General features: G+C 36.5%; 1 protein-coding gene and 1 long non-coding RNA gene across 6 annotated transcripts in view; both read right to left on the bottom strand.

Moving 5' to 3' along the window:
- The window catches only part of EML4 (EMAP like 4), a 155,124-nt gene that overhangs the window by 12,616 nt on the left and 116,543 nt on the right, over positions 1–25,965 (bottom strand). For all 5 annotated transcript variants that reach the window (XM_044925853.2, XM_025260922.3, XM_025260923.3 and 2 more), the window contains 8 exons: positions 24,526–24,660; positions 24,284–24,419; positions 13,890–14,041; positions 12,673–12,798; positions 12,457–12,588; positions 11,661–11,728; positions 2,855–2,943; positions 1,364–1,461 (listed from right to left, as the gene is read on the bottom strand). In XM_044925853.2, the coding sequence (XP_044781788.2) occupies positions 1,364–1,461; positions 2,855–2,943; positions 11,661–11,728; positions 12,457–12,588; positions 12,673–12,798; positions 13,890–14,041; positions 24,284–24,419; positions 24,526–24,660 (936 nt within the window). The remainder of the gene's footprint in view (positions 1–1,363; positions 1,462–2,854; positions 2,944–11,660; positions 11,729–12,456; positions 12,589–12,672; positions 12,799–13,889; positions 14,042–24,283; positions 24,420–24,525; positions 24,661–25,965) is intronic.
- On the bottom strand, positions 6,287–10,384 carry LOC123328448. The gene is made up of 2 exons (XR_006543277.2): positions 10,084–10,384; positions 6,287–9,576 (listed from the first exon to the last, which is right to left on the bottom strand). It is a non-coding gene; the product is annotated as an uncharacterized LOC123328448 (long non-coding RNA).

Raw genomic sequence — 25,965 nt, 5'->3', positions numbered from 1 at the left:
TCCCTTTCAGTGGAACATTTGATCATGCTATATACAATGATACACTATTACTCTACTATTCCATATCCCAATTATTAAGATAATAAATTGATTAAAAGATGTAATTTAAATAAATTAATGGATACCGATTCATAATTTTTGTCAAAGTCAATAAAAATATTTTGGGTAAATTATAAAATTACAAGATTGCTTATAGATCAGTTTATTGCCTGGTTTTGGCACATGGTACAAAATATGCTCCCTCCTCAAGAAAAAAGAAAATAAACCAAAAAAGGCAGTAAGTCTCTTCTCTGAATAGTAAATGGCCTGGGTTTTACTTATGTATTTGCTTTTAAAAACTCGTTCTTTTATTCATTACCCTAAAACTCTTCTGTGGTAAAGACTGTTGAAGAATCTGTCCTACTAACTCATCAAGTAATTTGCTAATCCTAAATTGATTGCTAACATGATACCAAACCACCTCATTTTCTATAAAAACCATAGTTAACATATATTGAGTACATTTATTTGCCAAACACTATTACAAGTATTTATATGCCTTGTTTCAATCCAGTGAAGTAGAAAGCACTACTAAATTCACTTTATAAATGAGAAAACTGAAGTAGAAGGTTTTAAATAACTTGCCCAAGGTCACACTTGAGTAGTGAAATGAGAGTTAAAATCCAGGTAGTTTAATCCAAAGTTTATCCCCATAACCACTATGCTATATCTCCTGCCTTTTTCGTTCTGTCCTCAGTTTGAATATGTACTTTTAGAGGACAATGAACAAATCTCAGGCGTGTTCCCAGTGCCTGGAACGCTTCCAGAGTTAGCAAACTGCCTGCGATGAGACACATACTCAGTATGTCTGTAACTGAACCTAAATTTCATCTTACAATGATAAAACTAATCAATCAGAAATGCAATAAACTAAAGAAAGTGTGCTTCTATTCTTCATATAAATTATGTTCTGTTTAGTGCTACAGAGGTCACATGAAAATGAAACTGCAGTGTCGAGGATGGGTAGGATCATGGGACACTGAGCTTAAAACCTGAGAGATACCCTTCCATTCCTGACTCACTTCATCTTAAAGAAGCATTATTTTCTAAGGATTTCCTAAGGATATAGCTTTGATATCAGAAACTGCATTAAAACTAGCAGAGAGAGACAAGTATTAAACTTTCATCAAAGAAGAAATCTTTCTAGAACTTCAAGGGCACTGCAAAATTCTGCTGTCAGGTAATGTCAATTTTCAAAGATAGAGACCGAAGTTTCAATCTGCTAAGTTTAAAGGTGATACATCAATGCAAACATTTAACTCTTTTTACGAAGTGAAATTTTCCAACAATTTTATAGGTCAATTTATTTCCCTTCACTACTTACAGTGCACTTTCCATGTCTGCTATACTTTCTTCCATTTTCTGAGACTGCATAGAGGTAAATGAAGTTGTCATGAGATCCTACAGCCAGGAGGGTGCCATCTAGAATGCAACAGGAAAAAAATGTGGAACAGAGAAATACACTGACAGGTTTATTTACCATCACTTTACTGGACTGATACCAAATGACATTTTACAAATGTTGTTAAATCTCATCAAATTAATTATTATTTGGTATTTAATGAATGACTTCTTCCATCACTAAACATACTTGAAACCAAATGGTCATCTAGTCAAGTGCACAATCCCTTCTGGGAAATGCTCCATGGGCCTTGGACTCGGACCTTAGCTTCACCTCCTTCTAGTTAGCTACAGACTAGGCCCAAGGAGCTTAACCTGGTTTTATACGTTTAAGTATACAGGATTCATATAGCAAGCTGAGTGTACAACTGTTCATTTCAACTGAGGACATGTGATCTCTCCAGTTATGGGGTAGGCTCTCTTGGGAAGGGACCGTGTTCTCTTCTATCGTCTCCTCCACTGTAATCACATAACAGACGGTCAATAAAGTTCATTTGATCTTGGGGTTTTAAATGCTACATTTGAGCAGTTATTTGCTATTATAGCACTGAAAAAAGCCAAACTAAAACAGAAAAGGTAACCTTTTCTTCTTCAGAATAACTCTTGCCAAGCTTACACCTCAAAGCAAACACTTTTCCTTCCTTGTTCAACAGAGAGAAGAGCATTCTCAGCTTCCTTTGAAATGACTTAGAAGCCATCAAAAAGATCATTTCGATTTCACACTGATCCAACAACTACTGGAATATATTTCCGAATATAAGAAAATGTCACTTGAACTGTGTGGATTAAAACCATATTAATACAGGGAAAAAGGTCTTGGAAACTTAATAAATATTCTGAATAAAATAGAAAAGAATTATTCAAAGTAGCTAAATGAATTGATCACATTCTTATAACGAGTTGCTGGGTATTTTATCTAATTAACAAACCAATCATTCCTATGTAAACAGTGAAAAGCAAACTAGAGAGATTTTTTAAAGAACATGAAGGGCCTATAAAATTTGTATTCTTTGAATATTATTATAATTTGTTTTATATCCTCTTATATACAAAGAAAAGATTGCTAAATTTATTAACATTCAGCCTAATACCTATTCAAAATTCTAAGTAGGTGTAGTTCAAAAAAAAAAAAGGTATTTGATTGCTCTGTATTCTGCTTTCAACTGCAAATGCAGTTTTAACAGTTTGTTCTAAATTTATGTTTGCTTGATGATTTAGAATACTGTTTAACTTTAGCAGATCTTTTGCAGTTTCTTACAGTAGAATTAAACCTCCTGTTGGGGTAACATATTCAATACTTAGCAACTTTAGAGAGCAGAGAAAAAAGTAGTCAGCATTATTGGACGTGAAAATATGCAATTACTGAGAAAAGCCGTAAATAAATGCCCCCGGGAGTGGGAGTAAATCTGCCTACCTATTGAGTATCGCATCACCGAGAGCTGCTCATTTCCGTCTGTGTGGATAGAAACTAGATCTCTGGTTTCTGCATCCAGAACAAACCACCTGTTAAGAAGTAAAAAATCAAAAATTTCCTCAGACATTAGCATTTATAGAAAAAAAAAATGGTTGCTGACTTTTTTCTCCTTTTAAAAAGAAATTTTAAATAATGCCCTAAAGCTGGACATGTTACCCTTTTCTAGTGAAGGATGAATTCATTTTGCAAAATGTTACTAGATGCAATATACTTATATGTATGGGCCTAGGCATGTTCGCATTTCTATTTAGGTATTCACTGAACACCAAGGGTGTCTCTTTGAGAGGCACTGTCCAAATAGAAAATGACAAGATGATCAGTGTTTTTGAAAATTACACTAGAGCCAGGGAAAAGGAAATGAGCTAATTAAAACAAAGCACAGGACTCATGTTGATGTATGGCAAAACCAATACAATATTGTAAAGTAATCAGCGTCCAATTAAAACAAATTTATATTAAAAAAATAAAACAAAGCACAATTAAGTGCTAATCTCATCGACGGTGACTACGTATAGTAGGAGGAACTCAAGGAAAATGAATAGCACAGAAATTGAACAGCATAAAAATGAACAGGCATAGAAAAACCTTTAGGGAGGATGTATCAGTAGAATGTGGGTTGAGCTGCACCTTGAGGGTGAATTACAGGCAGTTCATGCAGGAGGAGTGACAGCTGCACTGCCATGGAGGCAGAAGCAGCATGGAGAGTGTGACGGCGGGAGGGAAAGGCACGCCATTCATTTGGTGAGATTTCAAAGGGACCAGCAGGGGGCACTGTACCTCTCCAATAACCCCAACACCAGCACAGGCAACCGCTTAAGTTCTCTGAAAAGCAGTTTTTCAATCACATTTATAGGAAAAGTCAAAATGTAAAAGGCCTCTTGATAGGTAAAACAATGATTTATATCCAACTACATACTAAGTGACTCTCATCAGACCCTCTTCTAAGAGCAGGGTGAGATACGGGGTACAAAGCAAAGGCTGGGAACTAAGGAAGGACAACTAAAGGACAGACAGAGGACAGGAGCAGGTTAGACAGCAGGCACAGTTAGTTGGAGGAGCTCAGAGTTGAGACTGCCTGGCTCAGATCAGGCACTAAATAAATATTTACAGAATGGACAAATGAACAAATATAAAATGTCTCAAACATGACAGATGCTGTTTTAGTAAGAATTATGTAACTGAAATGCAGTGCAGGAAGAAATGGTTGGAGTGGGAAGAATGGGACAAAATTAGAAAAATAAAATCACTATCTTAATTTCATGGAACTGAATGGGACAAATGAGCAGCAAGTTTTGTTCTTAATTACTCAGATGGGAAAAGTTCCACTAAATTCAATAGCAGGAGTCATAATGACAGTTCCTTTTAATCTTGAAGCATTATAATAAATATCTGAAAAGAGACCACTATTCCTTCAAATAACTTGTGAGTTATGGGTTGAAATTTCTAGGTACTAAACTAATAATTCTGCCTTTTACTCAGGTAAGAGAAATAGCTTCTATTTGTAAATATCCAAGTTTATGAAAAGCCAATCAGCAGGAAACTGGCACGTTGAAGCCCTGGGCTCATGGTTTGATCATTTTTACTTCAAAGGTGCATAAGGAACATACTTTACTGCAATTGGACAGTACGCAGAGATTACAGGTTTCTTCTGAGAGTGTAATTCATTCATCAATTTTTATGGCTGCCACCATGAAACTACTCTTTAGCCAAGAAATGCCAAAGCTGATGCCAAGTGAAGGAACAAATTATAATTCCTTTTCAGAGTAAGGGAACAAAATATTCCAACTTAAGAGTGAACAGACATGCCTGAAGAACAATGAGACACAACACTGCTCTGTGGGCTTTAAGTTTGTAATGAGTTGACGTAAACACTTCACTATACTTAGGCATTTAAAATTACCAATTTTTATTTTGAAGAAGCCTTGACTGATACTGTTTCCAGTTCAATCTTCCTAGGAAAACAGAAAACAATTTTACTGCTCTAAAAACTCTCTTTAAAAGTAATTTTTTTTTTTTTTTAAAAGGGAATTTCCTGGTGGTCCAGTGGTTAGGACTCTACTTCCACTGCAGGGGGGGGATGGGTCTCATTCCTGGTCAGGGAACTATGATCCCACATAGGAAAAAAAAAAAAAAAAAAAGTAATAAAAAAACCTCCAGAATGTCTGTTGGTATACAATATGTAGAACCTAAAACTGAGTTATTTACTGGTGAGAGATAGTAGCTCTCAAAAAAGAAACAAACAACAATAAAACAAAACAAAACAAAACCTCAGAAAGTCCTCTGCTTACTTTTTCTATTTCTTTAAGTGCACACGTGCGTGCCTAGTCGCTCAGTTATATCTGACTCTTTGCAACCCCCTGGACTGTAGCCCGTCAGGCTCCTCAGTCCATGAGTATTCTCCAGGCAAGAATACTACAGTGGGTTGCTATGCCTTTCTCCAGGGGAACTTCCAGACCCAGTAATCAAACTGGGATCTTCTGCACTGCAGGCAGATTCTTTACCAGCTGAGCTACGTGGGAAGCTATCAGAGATTAATTCTTTCACTTGTGGCGAGTAATTTTCAGTAATAATTAAAATAACTTTGTTGTGAAAACTATACAGCAATAATTTTAAGGCTCCCACCCTTTTCAGTGCATGAATTTACATTCTACCTTCAGAAAAGACTTTCTAGCTCAGGACCTCTATCCTTAACGAGAGTATGGAGAAGTAAAGGAAATTTTCTACAAATAAATAATTTAAGTTTTCACTGTGCTGAATTGGACTCTCATTCTAATCTAGAGTATATACACTGGAACCAAGCTTCTGCTTCAAAGAATCATTATGGGGCTCTATGTGGCCTAACGGATCTTTCTAAATGGAACTGCTCAGCATCAGAGGTGGGAAATCTTTGGCCATATATTTAAACTAATCTGATTGTGAGTCAAATAACCACACACACTACCACCATAATTTGATGACTTAAAAAAAAAAACATACATTGATTTCTTTAGTGGCAAAAGGAGAATCATAAGATTTCAGAGCTGGAAAGTATCACATGTTAAAGTCTCAAAATGAATCTATATCTGTTCATAAAATGCATTAAAAATTATTCATCATCATATAAAGTGTATCCTCTGCGTGGCAGGTTTGTAACTTTTTTCCAACTGCTTTTATGATCATGAAGTTGCAGAGCAGGGAGTAATCACTGAGGATGTGGGGGTAGTTTAGGATTTCATCGTATCAAATGTGATAAGAATTAGGTGGAGAGGAATATAGGTAAGAAAGGACAGAAAGGGTTGAGGTGTATCTGAAGGATAACAACTTAACCACTCTGGCTGGAATGGTGAAGGAAAGATTTTTAATGGGCTTTAAAGGCCAGGCTAAGAAGTTTGGATTCCACTGTTAAACTATCAAGAGGCCTTTAAGGAATGTTCTATTTCAGTTAGCTCATAGTTTCTTGTGTTGGCTCAATCCACTTCCCCTGCCTGATATGAGCTCCTAACTCTTCACTGCCTTCTTAAGATCTCAGAACTCCTACAAGGCAGGACCAGCTCCACTTCCTTTGGGAGGTGCTCTCTGACCACTCAGGTTCACAGTAATTTCTCTGTTGATCTTCAAGTATTACTGCTTGTTTATTCAAGTAATACAAGATCAATATGCAAAAAGCAGTTGTATTTATATATACCAGCAATGAATATTCTAAAAATGAAATTGAGAAAACAATTTCATTCAAAATGGCATCAAGAAAATGAAACACTTTGGTACAATTTAACAAATGTACAAATTTGTACCCTAAAAACATCTTTGAAGAAAACTGAAGACCTAAATAAATGGAAAAACACCTGTTCATAAATTGGAAGCCTTAATATTGTTAAAACAGTGACATATTCAAATTGATCTATAAAGAAGAAAACAATCCTTATCAAGGCTTCTTTGCAGAAACTGACAAGCTGATCTTAAAATTCGCATAGAGTTCAAGGAATCCTCAATAGCTAAAACCACCCTGAAAAAGAACAAAGTTGGAGGACTCACATTTCTCAATTCAAAACATAATGCAAAGCTATAATAATCAAGACCAGTATTGCATAATATGAACATAGAGATCAATGAAATATAAGTGAGAATCCAGACTGAAACCCAGTTACGGTCAACTGATTTTCAACAAGGGTTTCAAGTCTTCATTGCAGGAAGAAAAGTCTTTTCAAGAAACAGTGCTAAACAAAACAAAACAAAACAGTGCTGCAACACTGGATATCCACATGCAAAGAATGAGGCTGGATATCTATACAAAGATTAACTCAAAATAAATCAAGATCTCAAGGTAAGAGCTAAAACTATAAAATTCTTAGAAGAAAATGTTGTAGTAAATGTTTAAGACCAAGAGAAAGAACAGATAAATGGGACAATATGAAAATTTTAAACTTTAATGCAATAAACTTTACCATTAGGAAAGTTAAAAGAGGGACTTCCACTAGAAGTTCAGTGGTTAAGACTCCGCCTTGCAATGCAGGGGACCTGTTTTTGAGCCCTGGTTGGGGAAATAAGATCTCACATGCTGTGGGGCAACTAAGCCTGCATACCATGCCAACAACTAGGGAGACCACTCGCTGTAATGAAAGGTCCTGGGTGCCACAACTAAGACCCAACACAGGCAAATAAATATTAGAAAAAGAAAGAAAGAAAGAAAGTGAAAAGACAGCACTGGAATGACAGAAAATACTTGCAAGTCATACATCTGATGAGGTACTATATCCAGAATATATAAAGAGCCCTTACAAATAAAAATAAAAAGACAAATCAATTCAAAGATAGGCACAGGACATGAACAAACATATCTCTAAAGAGTCTATACATAAATAACTAATAAACACATGAAAAAGATACTCAACATCATTAGCCATCAGAGAAACACAAATTAAAACAATGAAAAAGCACTTCACAGCCATTAGGACAGCTATAATCAACACACAGGCAATGACAACTGTTGGCAAGGATGTAGAGAAGTTGGAACCCTTATATTTTATTGGCAGAATTGTAAAATGGTATAGCTGTTGTGGAAAACAATTTGGAAGCTCCTTAAAATGCTTTAAACATAGTTCACTCTACTCCTTGGTGTATACCCAAGAGAAGAGAAAACATTTGTCCACACGAAAGCTTGTGTATGACTGCTTACAGCAGCACTATTCACAGCAGTCATAAAACGGAAATATTAATTCAAATGGTTATTTGAGGTACAGCCATACAATGGGATGTTTGGTGACTAAAGGGAATGAAATGCTGATACATGCTGTACAACGTGCATGAACCTTCAAAACATGTTACGTGAAAGAAACTAGTCAGAAATCACAATTATATGATTGTATTTATATGAAATGTCCAGAATAGGCAAACCTATAGAAATAGAAGGTAGACCAGTTACTCAGGGCTGGAAGTGGGTGGGGGTAATGAGGAATGACTGCTATCGCGTACCTTCTTTCAGGGTTAATGAAAATGTTCTGCAAGTAGCTTGTGATGAAAGTTCCACAATACTGTGAACTTCTTGAAAACTACTGCACTGTATACTTTAAAAGGGTGAATTTTAAGGTATATGAATGATATCTCAATAAAGCTGTTAAAAAGACTCTTTACTATTAACATATAAGGAATAGCAATGTTATGGAAGCTGTATGTCCATGTAGGGCCATGCATTTCATTTTTTCCCTTAGAAATTGTATTCATAATATAATCTTTTAAAATGATAAATTTTATTTATCATTGTGATAATTTATTCATACTTGTGGTTACTTTTTGATTACAAGTAGATTTCTAGATACAGACATGAACACATCTTTAAACATGTTGCGAGTCACCTTTTCTGGATCATGAACAATTTGGATAACGTGCTGTATTCAACTTAAAAAAAAAATTCTTGCCCTCAGTGTGATTTTTTGCAGGCTTAGGGTCAGTGATAATAATCTGAATGGTTACATGGTGGAATATTGTTTTAGACAATAGAGTCAGGTGTTCACAGACCCATGCAAAAAAAATAATAATAAATAAGAAAAGTTCTCTAAGAATCAAAGGCAGGAAAATGAATAATGATAACTACAGTATAAAATCTCCTCTAGATTTTAAATAATCCCCAACTCTACACTAGAAAGAATTAACTGACAGCACTTTTGAGTTATATCACTCTCATTCATAAGGTTTTTCCTACTCACAATTCCAAGACGAAACAACTGGCTTAGCTAAGTCACTTACATTAAGTAACTTTTCCTTTTAAATTTGTTAATGATGACTTCACAGTTATACTAAATGTTAGCAAGTAACTTCAGTAAGTTTCATCAGATCTGCTTGTCATGAAAAACTGGGGCTCTGTATGTACATGCATCCAATAAGGGGTTGAGTCTTAATGATACAAGTCCTTCTAGCACTTACTACTTCACTCAGTGTTGAACTCCTTATTATACACAGTAAATGCTTTTAAAACACTATGTCAGACAGTGATTCAACCTTCAAAGATAAACTTTCCTTGTAACATTTCTAAGTAATACTACAAACACTATAAGCACATCTCAAAAGAGTACTGGTGGAGTCCTGGAAAGAGACAAGCTTTAAAACCATATAGAACTTGAATCATATAGAACCTGAGTTAAATCCCAGCTCAAGCTCAAGTGACTCATGTGACTTGGGTCTTGGGTTTCCTGTTTGTGCAAAGAAGATAGTAATGAACATTTGCTGTATTCTTGTTAAAATTTAAAGTCAAATATGAAAATAATTTAGTACAAGGTGTGTCATCAGACTGTGAAAAAATCGTAGCTCTTATTCCTGTTTCATTGATATTAGCATTTGTAATATCTGTTCAGCTGCCCCCAAAATAAATCTGAAGTAAACTCTTTTGTGGTTTCCTGAAAACCAGTTCACCACTATAGTTTAGGAGATTCTTATATGCTCAAGATATACATTTTTTGTAAAACAGAAAATAAATTTCCTTCAGATTCTACAAAGTGGCCTGCCATATGCCTGTTTAGTCCAAGCAACAATCTATTACTGACATGTATTTTGAGGAAATCTGAGATAGGAAAGCCATCTATATTTGCAAGTTATCACCAATTACGCTCCCAAGCAGCCTAATTCTAAAACTCCACTATTTCAGAACGACTCAAATAACATCTCTAATTACATACCCACATTTCAAAGTTTATCTTTACCTTAAAGACCTGTTCTTCCATGATTCTGAGCACTATAAATGAGGATTTTGAAAATGTTTTGATTTTCCAGAGGTATTAGGTTTGTATCTAACAGCCAAAGGGGAAAACTTGATTAAAAAAAACAAAAACCTCTAAATGGATAAATTTAGTTAGAATTAAGTAAAGTGGAATTAAATAAACCATCTAGTCAAAGCTATGGTTTTTCCAGTAGTCATGTATGGATGTGAGAGTTGGACTATAAAGAAAGCTGAGTGCCGAAGAATTGATACTTTTGAACAGTGGTGTTGGAAAAGACTCTTGAGAGTCCATCTCTTGGACTGCAAGGAGATCCAACCAGTCCATCCTAAAGGAAATCAGTCCTGAATATTCATTGGAAGGACTGATGCTGAAGCTGATGCTCCAATACTTTGGCCACCTGATAGGAAGAACTGACTCATTAGAAAAGACCCTGATCCTGGCAAAGATTGAAGGCGGGAGGAAAAGGGGATGACAGAGGATGAGATGGTTGGATGGCATCACTGACTCGATGGACATGACTTTGAATAAGCTCTGAGAGTTGGTGATGGACAGGGAAGCCTGCGTGCTGCAGTCCATGGGGACACAAAGAGTTGGACACGACTGAGTGACTGTACTGAAATAAACTGGATGATTTGAAATACTTGTTACAGTCATAAAAATATTTATGTGTGTTCATAATACTTTCACCTTATTAGAAATCAGCATGCCACATTTTTAATGGGTTTAACTTTTGAAAACTGACTTTAAATTTTTCCTCTGCCTCTTTAAAAAATAAGCTATTTGTGATGAGGGCTACTTACTAGCAGAGGCAATAAAAAGGACAATTAAAAAATACAGATAATAAATATATATTACTTAATAGTCTTGGAAAGGTACTATATAAGGTCTGCAAAGATAAATAATTAATAACAATTTCAAGAAACATACCTTTATTATTTACCTGTGCAGCATTCAAGAAGGGAAAAAGCTATAGCTCAAACAAAAGCTCAACTGGGTTATTTCAGATTTGATTTCCTTCCCTTTTTAAAGATAACGAGGAAAGAAGTTTTCTGATACCACAGAAAATGTCACAAGAGAGGGTCAAGTTTGCTGAACTGCCTCCTTCCTTAGTGAAGCCTGTCCTGACCTCCCTTATCAGGATATCATTTTGTAACTGTACCCTTCCAGATCCCTCTTACTATGTTCAACCCTCCGCAATCATAGCTCTTCATTTTTCTAACTCACTTAGTTAATAACTAACGTAATTAGTTAAGGCTTTTTTTTTTATTCTGCCGCCACCCCTGACACACATTAAAGTGTGAACTCCATGGGGGCAGGGATTTTTGCTTTGTACTGTGATGTAGCCTGAACCCTCACAATTGGGTCTAACAAATGGTAGGTCCTTAACAAAAAATTACTGAGTGATTAAATGAGTATACATAACAGAAAAGAGCAAAAAGTATAAAACTGTGCCACTTAAAAGATCAATTCTCCAGATCAGATAGAGAACATTCCTGAATAATGGTTAAACATCCCACCACTTAAGATTACTCAGCTCACATTTCCCTTAAAGACCCTACCTGCCTGAGTGCGTTCCTATGGCCACCACTGTGCCACTTGGATGAAAATCTGCACAGTGTCCTGGTTCCTAGAAGAGAGACAGACAGCTGTTGGGGAGTACATGAGAAAGTCTCCCTAGATCTATGGGAAGAGTGGCAAAACATTTGAAAATAACTTGTTTCACATAAACATGGAATCTCAATCAACTTTACTATAGCCAATGGGAATACCACATGGACATAAGAGGAAAAAGAATTTCAGAGCAGGAAGGGGACATGCTGGCAGAGTAGTAGGGGGAAAGGACCACCAGCTTGCAGCTAGGCAGTGGAACAATAATAAGGGTAACAACAAACATTTGTACAGTTCTTTAGTCTGCAAAGAACGTGTATACACCTTTTAGGCTAGAAAAGGTGAATATCTGGGTGGGGGAGGGAGAAAATACAGTAAGAGACCAACTCAAAAAGAAGACAGTAGAATCTGTTAGTGAGCAGTACTTACTGAACCCAACTGCCCCACCACCAGCAGCCCAAACATTTCTGTAACAATTAACGCTCCATAAAGATGTGAAATATTCTTGATTTTTACTATTGAACCTGACAGAAAAGTTGAGCTTCTATCCTGTTAACTTGCTTCTTTGGAGTGGGTTCATGATGTACTTTGTAACTAAACACTCTCCCCCTTATCCCTTCCTCTTTACTGAACTATAGCAATAAACTTGGTTTTAACCAATACTGAGTCCTTTTTGCTTTGCTGCTACCAACTGCCAGTTTTGGGAGTTTCTGTGGGAAAATTATAATCACATTTTGCTTTACTCACATCTAGAAGCCTGGTCCATTCCAGCCTGTGTTCTACTGAGTTCCACATGCACACCTGTCTGTCCTGAGCACAAGTCAAGAGCAAGTCTTTGAAGGGATGTGTGGCAAGACCCCAAAGCTCATCTGTATGACCCTGAAAAAGAAACATACCCATTGTTATAAGAAATAAAGGGTATCATCAAAATATTCAGTTAATGGTTAAAATCATACAGCTTACCTGTACTTCTATTTGGAAGCCATCATTAAATGTTCCTCGTAAAATAAAGTTTCGTGATGTGCCGACCAAAAATTGATCTGCCTTTCCTTCTGCTACAGCTCTGATTGTTCCATACTGATCAGGAACCTAAAAAATAATTTATAAAGTCACCATACACATAATACAATGCATTAATCAACCTGAAGACTGAAGTTATAGCTGTACACAATTATGTGGTAATAAATGACAGAATTTCAAATTTGAAAGTACAAGGTAATTTTATGTTAATAAATTATTTATTCAGACATTTACGTTTTATACACAGAAGTTATAATGGATTATCAACATTCTTTGCTTCAATTTTAAATTCACATTTTATATGATTTCAAGAGTTAAGGATTATGAGTAAGGGATAAAGGACTAAGTTCTGAGAGACTACATGAAGACTGTGGCTTGATTTTGTTACTTATTGGTTATATTATTTTGGGTAAGCCATTTAGGCTGAGACAAATTTCTTTATCTATAATATGGGGATATATCGTCTTGGAAATAAAATCCAAGAGCAGTACGTCAGAATTCTCTTTTTAAGAGATTTTGTCTGCAAAGCATGTTATAAGTGGAAAAAGCTGAGAGTAAATTCAAAGTTAAAGTCACCAACAAATAGAAGCATTATTGAACTGTGAGATTTGCCTTTGCTCTGACAATCAGTGATCTAAAACACTATTCTAAACTAAACCATTTCATTTCTTGAGATCTCAATTCAACTTTCACTGAACACATAAAACCTGTTAGGTTTTATGCATATACTTCATTTATACCATGAAGCTGACATATACAGAGATATAATCAGCAATTATTATTAAGCCCATCATTTAAAAGATTATTTTTGAGTTTTAAAATTAAGCTGGTCATCTTGTATACCATGGAGTAGAATATAATATTTGATAAATGTCTGGCAAATTTTAAGTTTATATGGTTATGTGGTTATTTTTGGGTCACTAAAATATAATGTCAGAAATAAGTAAGCAAGTTAACTATTCTGCCCATTTTTCTTATTCTTTCAAATTATTTGGCTTAGTGAATAGTCCTTTTTTTCCTGGGTTATTTCAAGGGAATGAAACGACAAGAATGTATTCCAAATTTTCCAGAAAAGTGTAAGTTATCTTAATGTGGGACAAAAGACATGAGTTTATAGGGTTTAACATTTTAAAATGTTTATGTTCTGTTTTCATCCTTACCTCTATTTCTCTTTCAGGATTCAGATCATGATCCCATAGAATTATTTTTCTGTCTTTCCCACCTCCAGTTAATAACATTCCATTTCTCATCTGACAAAGTGTGAACACACTGCCATCATGAGCTTTGATTTGTTTGCTGATCTGATAAACACCTAACATAATGAGGGGTAAAACAGAAACACTAGTCTTAACATTTTCCATCAGATTTTAGTGTCTTTTTGGGAAAAAACTTCAGCAGAACTACAGAGTAAATAATCAAAAGTTCTCATGACTCAACAATCAAAAATCTATTTCCAGCCAATTTTTCTGCAAGGCAGATATCAAAGCTTAATACAATATTTGGCATTCATGCCAATATTTAGTTACTCTGAAAATACTTCAAAATATATTCTTACAAAAAGGTAGGCTAAAGTAGTGACAATTCCACAGACAAGAGGGGATATATTAGCCTCAGAACTTTACTATCTCTTACAATCATCTCATTCAACAGTTAAGGTAGATATTACTCCTCTAATTTTATAACTAAGCACATAGGAATAGAACTGGCTTAACCAATACCACATGGTTAGCTAGTGACAAAGCTGTGACAGGAACTCAAGTCTCTTATATTCAGTGTTCCTTTAAGTTTGCAAAAGAGCCTTCACTTCCTCCTGGGGCAACAGGCATTATGTTTAACATTTAACCACTGCTGACCCGCAGGCCTTCTGCTCTGCCAAGGATAACCCCTTTTATTTGCTGAGATACTGGGGAAGGTGTGGGGCAGAAGAGGCACTGGCGGCTTGGAGCAGTGGCTTTTGACCAAGCAGAGAAGTATTTTAAAAACTGACAGCTATACCAGTGTGAAAGCTGAACGATGGCCCAGGTTTCTGGTATGCTCTCAGCACTTTCACAAGTACCCAGGAAGGAACAAGGCAGGCATCAAAATATAATCAAAGCCTCTTTCTTAAGAGTGAAGATAACAGAGTTTGGTACTCAAGCCCTTTTCCTTGGTATTCATGATGCCTTACTCAGAGAAGCTCTTCCCAGAGTTAAAGGAGCTCAGCCTGCTGCTCTGTGATGACCTAGAGGCGTAAGAAGGGGCATGGGCTGGGAGGGAGGCTCAAGAGGGAGGAGATAAATGTATCCTTATTGCTGACTCATGATATTGTACGGCAGAAGCCAACACAACACTGTAAAGCAAGTATCCTCCAATTAAAAAAAATTAAAATAAATGAATAAATAGAAAGCAGGGGCAGCTTGTATGCAATGTGCAAAACAAAATTTATTTTAAATACTCTGTTTAAAAAAAAAAAAAAACACAGTAAAAGCTTTTTGGAAGATGGTATCTTGCAGACTAATTACTAGGTTCATAATGACCAGGTAGAGCCTGGTTTAAACATGACCAGTCAGTCAATAAAATACACCTTAGATTCCCCTCGGGGGAGGGGGGGATTGATTAAGTTTAAAAACTATTCAGTGGGGGAAATGGATGAAGGTGGTTAAAGGTACAAAGTTCCAGCTATAAGTTCTGAGAATTTAATGTATAACATGGTGACTACAGTTAACAATAGAGTATCATATATTTGAAGATGCTAAGACAGTACATCTTAAAAGTTCTCAGCACAAGAGAAAAATCTCTAACTATGTGAAGTGATGGATGTTAACTTATTGTGGCAATCATTTTGCAAGATAAACATATAGCAAATCAACTTATTGTATACCTTATACAAAGTTATGTGTCAATTATACCTCAACAAACTGGAAAAAAACTGTTCATTTTCTAATAAAATTGCTCATCAGCTGACAAACGGAAAAACAAAATGTGTTATTATTCAGTGACAAAAAGGAATAAGGTACTAATATGTGAAATAACATGGATGAACCTAAAAACATTAAGATGCCACTCAAAGAAGCTGTTCACAAAAGACGACATATTTTATGATTCCATTTACATGAACTGTCCGACAGGCAAATCCAAAGAAGGCAAGCGGTTGCTAGTGACTGAGGAGAGAGAGGAATGGGAAGGGACTGCTAACGGGCACAGTGTTTCATTTTGGGGTGATAAAAATATTTTGAAGTTAAACAGCGGTGATAATTACACAACTCTGAATATATTAAAAATCACTGAATTGTACATTTTAAAATGATAAAATTTTATGGTATGTGAAGTATCATCTCAGAGAAGATGTTAACTGAGATTGCTCATTTACCATTTGAGCTGTCATTATATTGTTAATATTAACTAAAATGTGTAGGGCTTTGGTGTCTTAAAAAAAATTATGCTCTAGTTGACTCTCAGTATTTCTCAGTGTGAGGCAGCTAGTGGCATAAATAACTTAATAGATAGGTATCTCTGGCAAGGAGAAAGGAAAGGGCCTTCATGCTTTGCAGTAGACCTTTCCTGATTCAGCAGAGCTGGGAGCAGAGCTCCAACAAACTTGTTATTCAGGTCAACTGCCTCGGCTCACATCAACATTCATCACCTAAAAATACTTTAAACACTGAACAACACAACTGTGTCCAGCTATCTAACCTAGCCAATTATCTATCATGGCCCTGATGTGATCAAGAGAGAAAGAACATCTGAGAGATGTGAACTTTCTGAGAGTATTGCTGGCTTTATTTGGGCAGTTAAAAGTGGGGGGTGAGGGGCGAGAGGGAGCGTGAGCTTATTTTTCTCACGCATGGTCAAATTAACAAAAGTAGTCTGAGAGTACCATGTAAGAAATTATAAAATACAGGGGTGTGGTGTTTTACAACTCTCCATCAGAAAGCAGGGAAGTGAAATACAGCTTTTCTATTTTTAATTCAGTCTTCCCTACTTCTAAACATAACAAATACCTTGTTAAACACTTAAGATCTTCCTAGAAAGACAGAATCTTAGAAAATGGAGAAACTGAAGAACAAATGCTTCATCAAGAATAAAAATACTCTACTTTAGATAGTATTTACCTACAAAGTAATTTATAGCCTAAGATTTCCTTCTCATGGGCCTATATTTCTGACATTCTAATTTAAGCCAAATAATGTTTGAAATACCTGCCAAGAAAAATAATTATCCTTGTATTTAAAAACCTACTGTACCTCCAGGCATAATCATGGCCAAGTCTATCCAAGCTTAACTGCAAATCCCCCCTTTATTCTCAACTCTAACAGAAACAAGGTTTCCATAAAAAGCAAGTTTATCTTGACTGCCAAATAAAGACTGTTTGGAGGGCTTTCTGTGCCTGTTTAAGTACAGAATCAAATGTCAGGGAGACTTTGAAATTTATGTTATATTCTTGTGTGTGTACTAAGTCATGTCCGACTCTTTGTGACCCCATGGACTGTAGACCGCCAGCCTCCTCTGGTCCATGGGACTTCCCAGGCAAGAATATTGGAGTTGGGTTGGAGAACTCATAGGAGAACTCAACTGGAGAAGGTCATAGCAGAGACATTACTTTGCCAACCAAGGTCCGTCTAGTCAAGGCTATGGTTTTTCCAGTAGTCATGTACGGAAGTGAAAGTTGGACTGTGAAGAAAGCTGAGCGCCGAAGAATTGATGCTTTTGAACTGTGGTGTTGGAGAAGATTCTTGAGAGTCCCTTGGACTGCAAGGAGATCCAACCAGTCCATTCTGAAGGAGATCAGTCCTGGGTGTTCTTTGGAAGGAATGATGCTAAAGCTGAAACTCCAGTACTTTGGCCACCTCATGCGAAGAGTTGACTCATTGGAAGACTCTGATGATGGGAGGGATTGGGGGCAGGAGGAGAAGGGGACGACAGAGGATGAGATGGCTGGATGGCATCACTGACCCGATGGACGTGAGTTTGAGTGAATTCTGGGAGTTGGTGATGGACAGGGAGGCCTGGCGTGCTGCAATTCATGGGGTGGCAAAGAGTCGGACACGACTGAGCGACTGAACTGAACTGAAGGGAGCAGACCTTAGAAGTTCTCATCCCAAGAAAAAAAAATTGTAACTGTGAGGTGATGCATGTAAACTTATTTCGGTAATCATTCTGCAGTACATACAAGTATCAAGTCATTATAGACAAGGTTACATATTAAAAACTATATATATTAAGCTAGACAAGGTTATATATGAAAATATTATAAAACTGGAAAAACAGGAAGCAGAAAATCCTAATTACTTTGAAGATTCCCCTTAATTTACATTTAAGATAAGGAAAAAGTGGTTTAGAAGCAAGAGAGCTCCTTATGAGGCATAAAACACAGTTTTCGTTTGTCTCCTATTCACTAAAATAAAAGAATTAGCTGTGAAATTATACTTCTGCAATTCCCAAATGTCCCTTTATTAGATGCAATTATGACAGTATATTGAAATTTTGGTTGATAAAGACTGCCATGGGTACAGAAATATCTTATCAGGGAATATGTAAACTGGATCAATCTATTAAAATTTGGGGCAAGAATTTAGAAATGGAAACTATGAATGTCTGTTCCAATCCACTCTTACACATTTATTTTACTAAACTCACCAAATCCTTTCCAGCCTTACTTACATAATGGAAAACTCCATATATAAAGGAAGAAACCAAATTCTCAGCAAGTTCACCCATAATAGGGTCAGTCACATAGCAAATTTCATGTGTCCAGCAGTTTACAAGATTAGATTTTTTGTTTTCTGTTTGTGCTTACATAGATTTTCTCTGCACAAAGGGTAAGGCACCAGTTTTTCAGACAAAAACGAAAATAAATAAAAACAATTTGGAACCTTTACCAGGCCTTGCACACTAAGGCCAATGAAGGGTGCATTTATATCAAAACTACTCAGAGAGGTAGGATGATATATGTCAACAATTTAAGTCATGGTTTTGATAATATTTTGATAATATAATACTGTTCCTGACATTTCCAATACTGAAAATGAATGCCTAGGAAAGAGAAGAGAGTAGGAAGAAAAAGAAAAGAGAGTGGGGAGGATTACTGATAATACTGCTCTTCTCTCTTTTTTCTTAAGGATCTTCAATCCAGAGCTTCTGGGTCAGTGAACACATGGAGACTTGGAGAGAGTGTTATTCCCGGAGAGGGCATGGAGGTTCTGGACAGGTCCTTTCCCCAGGCCTTGTCCTAATCACCTTTTCCATCTGACTGTTCTTGAGTTAGCTCCTTTCATAATAACTGGTGATCTACTTTGTAGCAATGGCTACAGCGCTCGCCAGGTTCCAGTACTGGAACGAATTTACTGTCTATCTGCCATGATGCCTCAACTGCACATATGGTCACTTACTCGCACTAAGGATGATGGTGGAAGATCATCAAATTGAAATGAGAGAACTCATTTCAATTGCTAGCTCTGAAGGCTCTCAGCTAATTAATAGATGTCTTCAATTGTTGGTTTTTATGTATGGAAAGGGCTTCCCTTATGGCTCAGCTGGTAAAGAATCCGCCTGCAATGCGGGAGACCTGGGTTTGATCCCTGGGTTGGAAAGATCCCTTGGAGAAGGGAATGGCTATCCACCACAGTATTCTGGTCTGGAGAATGTCCATGGGGTTGCAAAGAGTTGGACATGACTGAGCAACTTTCACTTTCACACATGGAAAAGGGGTGTGAAATGGAAGACAGTAATGTCACAAATATAAAAAAACAAATCCTCGGGGGAAATGTCTCAGGAACCTCAGGCTGGTTCCGCATAATCTCCTTTTTCTTTCTCCCTCTCCTTTTTGTTTGTGGAACTCAGAAACTGACAGGCTTATTTTTTTTTTTTTCTCTCCTGCTGCTGCTGCTGCTAAGTCGCTTCAGTTGTGTCTGACTCTGTGCCACCCCATAGACCTACTGTTACTAATAAAGAATCTCTCTCTACTTCCAATCCACTGACTTTAGAACAAGTTCTCTAATTTTTCTCTCATAACCTTCTACCTTGAAGGAAGTATTCTATATGGTTCTCTGGATACTGTTTCAGTTTTATTGTCCTTAAACAGTAAGGATAAATAGGGTTGAATAAATGCTATTTCTTTCAATTTAATTTTTATTTTGGAGTATAGTTGATAGAAAATGTTGTGTTAGTTTCAGGTGTAAAGCAAAGTGATTCAGTTATACAATATCCATTCTTTTACAGATTCTTTTCCTGTAAAGGTTATTACAGAATACTGAATAGAGTTCCCTGTGCTATACAATAGGGTGTTGTTGATTATCTATTTTATATATATATTAGTGTGTATGTGAAAAAAGGCTATTTTCAATGCCTTTCCTCTGATTTCTTCATGTACCACAGAAAAGGGCAAAGTGGACCTTATATTTGAGCACAAATGAGACTTGAGAATAAAATATATCTGTACTTTTGAGGAAAATTAATTTGAGGTAATGCTGAATGAATTCCAAGGCCCACTACTGGGGGTGGGAACAGGAGGTGTAGTGAGAAAAAGAAAAAGAAGAAAGGGACTAGCTATGAATTTATTCTTTTTTTCTTTCTGCTCCCATTTTACCATATGGCCATGCACACTGCTCTCACAGACACCTCCAGACTCAGTCCAGGGGAGAATGAATCCTGTAGTCTGTTGCTATGTTGGGAAAAGGAGATGAGAAAGGGAGAAAATGTACCACAAATGTAGTAATTGGGACTATCTTTCTATATTACAAATAACTATGTTATCCAACAGCTGTTAAGGTACTTCACAAATATCATATTGCATCGCTTATATGTTGATCTACAAAAAGGTATAAAATAACTTATCTACACACAGAAATAGAGTTATAGATGCAGAAAACAAACTGACGGCTGTTAAGGGGTAAGAATAGCAAGGAGCGATAAGAACGCCTTCCTCACTGATTACTGCATATAGAGGAAAACAACAGAATGGGAAAGACGAGAGATATCTTCAAGAAAATTAGAGATACCAAGGGAACATTTCATGCAAAGATGGGCTCAATAAAGGACAGAAATGGTATGGATCTAACAGAAGCAGAAGATACTAAGAAGAGGTGGCAAGAATACACAGAACTGTACAAAAAAGATCTCCACAACCCAGATAATCACGATGGTGTGATCACTCATCTAGAGCCAGACATCCTGGAATGTGAAGTCAAGTGGGCCTTAGAAAGCATCACTACGAACAAAGCTAGTGGAGGTGATGGAATTCCAGTTGAGCTATTCCAAATCCTGAAAGATGATGCTGTGAAAGTGCTGCCCTCAACATGCCAGCAAATTTGGAAAACTCAGCAGTGGCCACAGGACTGGAAAAGGGCAGTTTTCATTCCAATCCCAAAGAAATGCAATGCCAAAGAATGCTCCAACTACCACATAACTGCACTCATCTCACACGCTAGTAAAGTAATGCTCAAAATTCTCCAAGCCAGGCTTTAGCAATACATGAATAGTGAACTTACAGATGCTCAAGCTGGTTTTAGAAAAGGCAGAGGAACCAGAGTTCAAATTGCTAACATCCGCTGGATCATTGGAAAAGCAAGAGAATTCCAGAAAAACATCTATTTCTGCTTTACTGACTATGCCGAAGCCTTTGACTGTGTGGATCACAATAAACTGTGGAAAATTCTGAAAGAGATGGGAATACCAGAACACCTGACCTGCCTCTTGAGAAACCTGTATGCAGGTCAGGAAGCAACGGTTAGAACTGGACATGGAACAACAGACTGGTTCCAAATTGGGAAAGTAGTGTGTCAAGGCTGTATATTGTCACCCTGCTTATTTAACTTATATGCAGAGTACATCATGAGAAACGCTGGGCTGGAGGAAGCACAAGCTGGAATCAAGATTGCTGGGAGAAATATGAATAACCTCAGATATGCAGATGACACCACCCTTATGGCAGAAAGTGAAGAGGAACTAAAGAGTCTCTTGATAAAAGTGAAGGAGGAGAGTGAAAAAGTTGGCTTAAAGCTCAACATTCAGAAAACTAAGATCATGGCATCTGGTCCCATCACTTCATGGGAAATAGATGGGAAACAGTGGAAACAGCATCAGACTTTATTTTTTTGGGCTCCAAAATCACTGCAGATGGTGACTGCAGCCATGAAGTTAAAAGACACTTACTCCTTGGAAGGAAAGTTATGACCAACCTAGATAGCGTATTAAAAAACAGAGACATTACTTGGCCAACAAAGGTCCATCTAGTCAAAGCTATGGTTTTTCCAGTAGTCATGTATGGGTGTGAGAGTTGGACTATAAAGAAAGCTGACTGCTGAAGAACTGATGCTTTTGAACTGTGGTATTGGAGAAGACTCTCGAGAGTCCCCTGGACTGCAAGGAGATCCAACCAGTCCATCCTAAAGGAAATCAGTCCTGAATGTTCATTGGAAGGACTGATGTTGAAGCTCAAACTCCAATACTTTGGCCACCTGATACGAAGAGCTGACTCATTTGAAAAGACCCTGATGCTGGCAAAGATTGAGGGCAGGAGAAGAAGGGGATGACATAGGATGAGATGGTTGGATGGCATCACCGACTCAATAGACACGAGTTTGGGTCAACTCCGAGAGTTAGTGATGAACAGGAAGGTTTGGTGTGCTGTGGTCCATGGGGTCGCAAAGAGTAGGACACAACTGAGCAACTGACCTGATTTGAGGGGGTAAGAAGGAGAAGGGATAAATTGGGAGACTGGGACTAATACATACATACTACTATATATAAAACAGGTAACTAAAAAGCACGTACTGTATAGCACAGGGAACTCCACTCAGTACTCTGTAATGGCCTCTATAAGGAAAGAATCTAAAAAAGAGTGTATATAAGTATACCTATAACTGATTTACTTTGCAATCCACCTGAAACCAATACAACATTGTAAAGCAACTATACTTCAATAAAAATTTTCAAAAATTAAAAAAAAAAAAAAGAAAGGAAAAGGTCCTTGGGCCCATCCTTTTTTAAGTGGATAAGGACAATTTTAATGACTATTTAGAAAATGATACCTCTAAATTTTGTGGGTCTTCAGTTTTAGTATTTTAATAAATCTAATATCCACAGGCAGGTCTAAGGTTTCAGCTGGATCCCAACTCCAACAAGTAGAATTCTGAAGTGATGGAGTCTGATTACATGATGTATACTACTGTTTGCTAGTTCTAGTAGTATATGTACACTACTGTAAACTATATTACATGATGTATACTCTTCTTATATTGCCCATTTAAAAATAACTTCAAGCTTTTAACAGAGATCAATGTTAATTCTGCATGACCTCTATCATTTAGCCATGTAAGATACTAGTTTTCCAAAGCTCCAGTTTCAGAATAAATGTACAGTATCACTCTTTTTGAAGGATAATCTTTCTTCTGATGTCCAATCCAGTTATTCCCATCTCTCTTAAGAGTTTTCATCTTTTTTCCACCACAATACTCATTTTACTTTCAGGTTTAGTCAACCTTAAAAAGACTATTGATTCGAGTAGCTCTACTTTTCATTCCATTTTCAACTGGGATTCTCAAAAGTCTCCATTTAAAAACTGGCTATTCTACACTCAGCTGTTCTACAGCCTTAATTTTTCTATTGAAATTGTGAACTTCTAATGGTCTTTTCTTGGTTCTTATTCTTCTTGACCTTCCTATAGACCTCCTTCCTGATACTCCTGGGAACTTTCTCCTTTTCTTTGTTCAGGAGCACTAAATAAGAAGTTCTATCTTACTAACTTCTTTTTAAAAAATCTGCAATCCTTGCAGGCTCTTTTCTGGTCATCTAACTGTGGGACAAAGTATCCCTGGCCTCATTGCTCTTCTAGCTTCCATGGTGAACTCAATCAGGTTTAAGGATTATTGTGGGTAACTCAAAAAAATCTGTATCTTTAATCTCTATTTGAATTTTCAAGGGCTCAGTGTATATAAGTTTAAATTGATAAGAGCAACTGCAAAACACTGCTATTTTTTAAAACAGTATTTCCTTCATGCTGGCTATCTCTTGTTTGTTCACACATGACAAATTCATTCACACTATCCTGCAAGTGTCATTCCTTCATGCTGGCTATTTCTTGTTTCTGTTAACACATGACAAAGTTATTCACACATTCTGGCTGCGTCACAGGCATAACCATTTTCCTCCCTTAATGTACACTGATCCGTAACTGGGATTAAGGTTCCCTATCTTCTGTAGTGTTCTACATTCATTATGGTTTAGCTTAAATACCATTTCTTCTATGAGGGCTTTACAAAATACTGAAGACTGGGGTGACTTCTCTCTCAATCTCTATAGTTTTTAACATGGTATTTGTATCATCTTTTCTAATTATTTTGTATTAATCTCCTGGAAGGAAAGGTAGCCAAATGTAGGCTATATATGCTTAATAAATGAGTAAATAATTTGATTTTAAAAAAAGGCTGTTATGAAGAACCATAAAAAATGAAATGTATGTTAGTGACTCTCATACTGTCTCCTTACAGCTCCCTCTCTCCTGGTCTGGGTAACAGATGGGACTGCAACAGTGATACTGCAAACTAAAAAGAATGATTTCAACATGAGAATACTATACCTTTAGGCCCTTTCCCAGGTGTGGGCTCTACAGTAGTTTTGCTCCATATGAGTATGACTCCACCTGAGTCTCCAGCAAGAACATCTCCATTTCCCAAGAAAGCTAAACACTGCACAAATTTTGGTTTTTCGTATTTCTACAATGAAACAATGAGAATTTTCAGTTTTCCCCTTTGGCATGATGACTTTATCCTTACTCAAAATTAAAGTTCTATAATGAAGGTGTAACATTCTGATCCTTACCCCAAAAACTCCTTGTTTTTTTGTTAGTGAATTGCCACTCCAGGTCCAGAAAAAAATATGTGATTTACCACATGTTATTATGATATTTGCATCTGTTGGATGGAATCCCACAGCCAAAACAACTTCATTTGTTGTCTGTGAAAAGAGAAATATAGCTTTAGATGCATGTATATCCTTATCTTCATTAAATACCAATTATAGGTCCCAATAATCAAAGACATGGAATTTTATTTTTTGGCCACACCACATGTAGCATGTGGGATCTCAGTTCACTGACCAGGTAATCAAACCTGTGACCCTGGCAGTGGAAACACAGAATCTTAACCACTGGACCATCAGGGAAGTCCCAAAGATAGGGAAAATTTTTAAGGAAATGCCTTTTCTTCCAAAGTCTGTTTTCCTGAAAAACTTAAGTAATACATTTTTAGAATAAAATGGTTTAAATTTGATGTCCTTATCTTATTATATTATCTTTTATGCCATCTATATATAATAATTGCACTAAAAAGACATTTACGCAAATTACAGTTTTAATTTCTTGCATATTCAGGGAAAAGAACACTAAAACTAGCAAATGAAAGAGCAATATAAATTCTGTCTTAAAGACACTGCCATTTTGGTCTTAAAAAACCCCCAGTTTTTTTTTTACTATTACTATTGATCGTTAATTCAAGAAAATATTACTGATTTAGAGATTCATCCTCAGACTGAAGGCTGAATGGTCACTATGGATTCCTATAGAATGAAAAATCAAACAAAAAACCACAGAGAGCTTTTATGCGCTTTCCACCAAAAATACCTAAGAAAGGGACCTAGTTAAACGTAAGAGGCTTTTGTACAGCAAAGGAAACTATAAACAAAATGAAAAGACTACCCACAGAAAGGGAGAAAATCAACCAACAAGAGACAAATCTCCAAAATATATATATAGCTCAGTATCCAACAAACAAATGAAAAAATGGGCAAAAGATCTAAATAGACCTTTCGCCAAAGAAAACATACAGATGGCCAAAAGGCACAAGAAAAGATGTTAGATACTGCTAATTATTAGAGAAATGCAGATCAAAACTATAATGTGGTATCACTTCACACCAGTCAGAATGGCCATCATCAAAAAGTCTATAAATAATAAATGCTGGAGAAGAGGTGGAGAAAAGGGAACCCTCCTATACTGTTAGTGGGAATGTAAATTGGTAAAGTCACTATGGAGAACAGTATGGAGATTCTTAAAAACCTAAAAACAGAACTACCATATGATCTTATATAATCCCACTCCTGGGCCTATATCCAGAAAAAACCATAATTCGAAAAAATATATGCACCTAATATTCACTGCAGCATTATTTACAATAGCCAAGACATGGAGGCAACCTAAATGTTCACTGACAGCTGAGTGGATAAAGAAGATGTGGTACATAAATATGATGGAATATTACTCAG

This window comes from Bubalus bubalis, chromosome 12 (genome assembly GCF_019923935.1).
Source record: "Bubalus bubalis isolate 160015118507 breed Murrah chromosome 12, NDDB_SH_1, whole genome shotgun sequence".
Classification (NCBI taxonomy): Eukaryota; Metazoa; Chordata; class Mammalia; order Artiodactyla; family Bovidae; genus Bubalus; species Bubalus bubalis.
The sequence above is the reverse complement of the archived record's forward strand: the minus strand, read 5'-3'. Positions and strand labels throughout refer to the sequence as shown.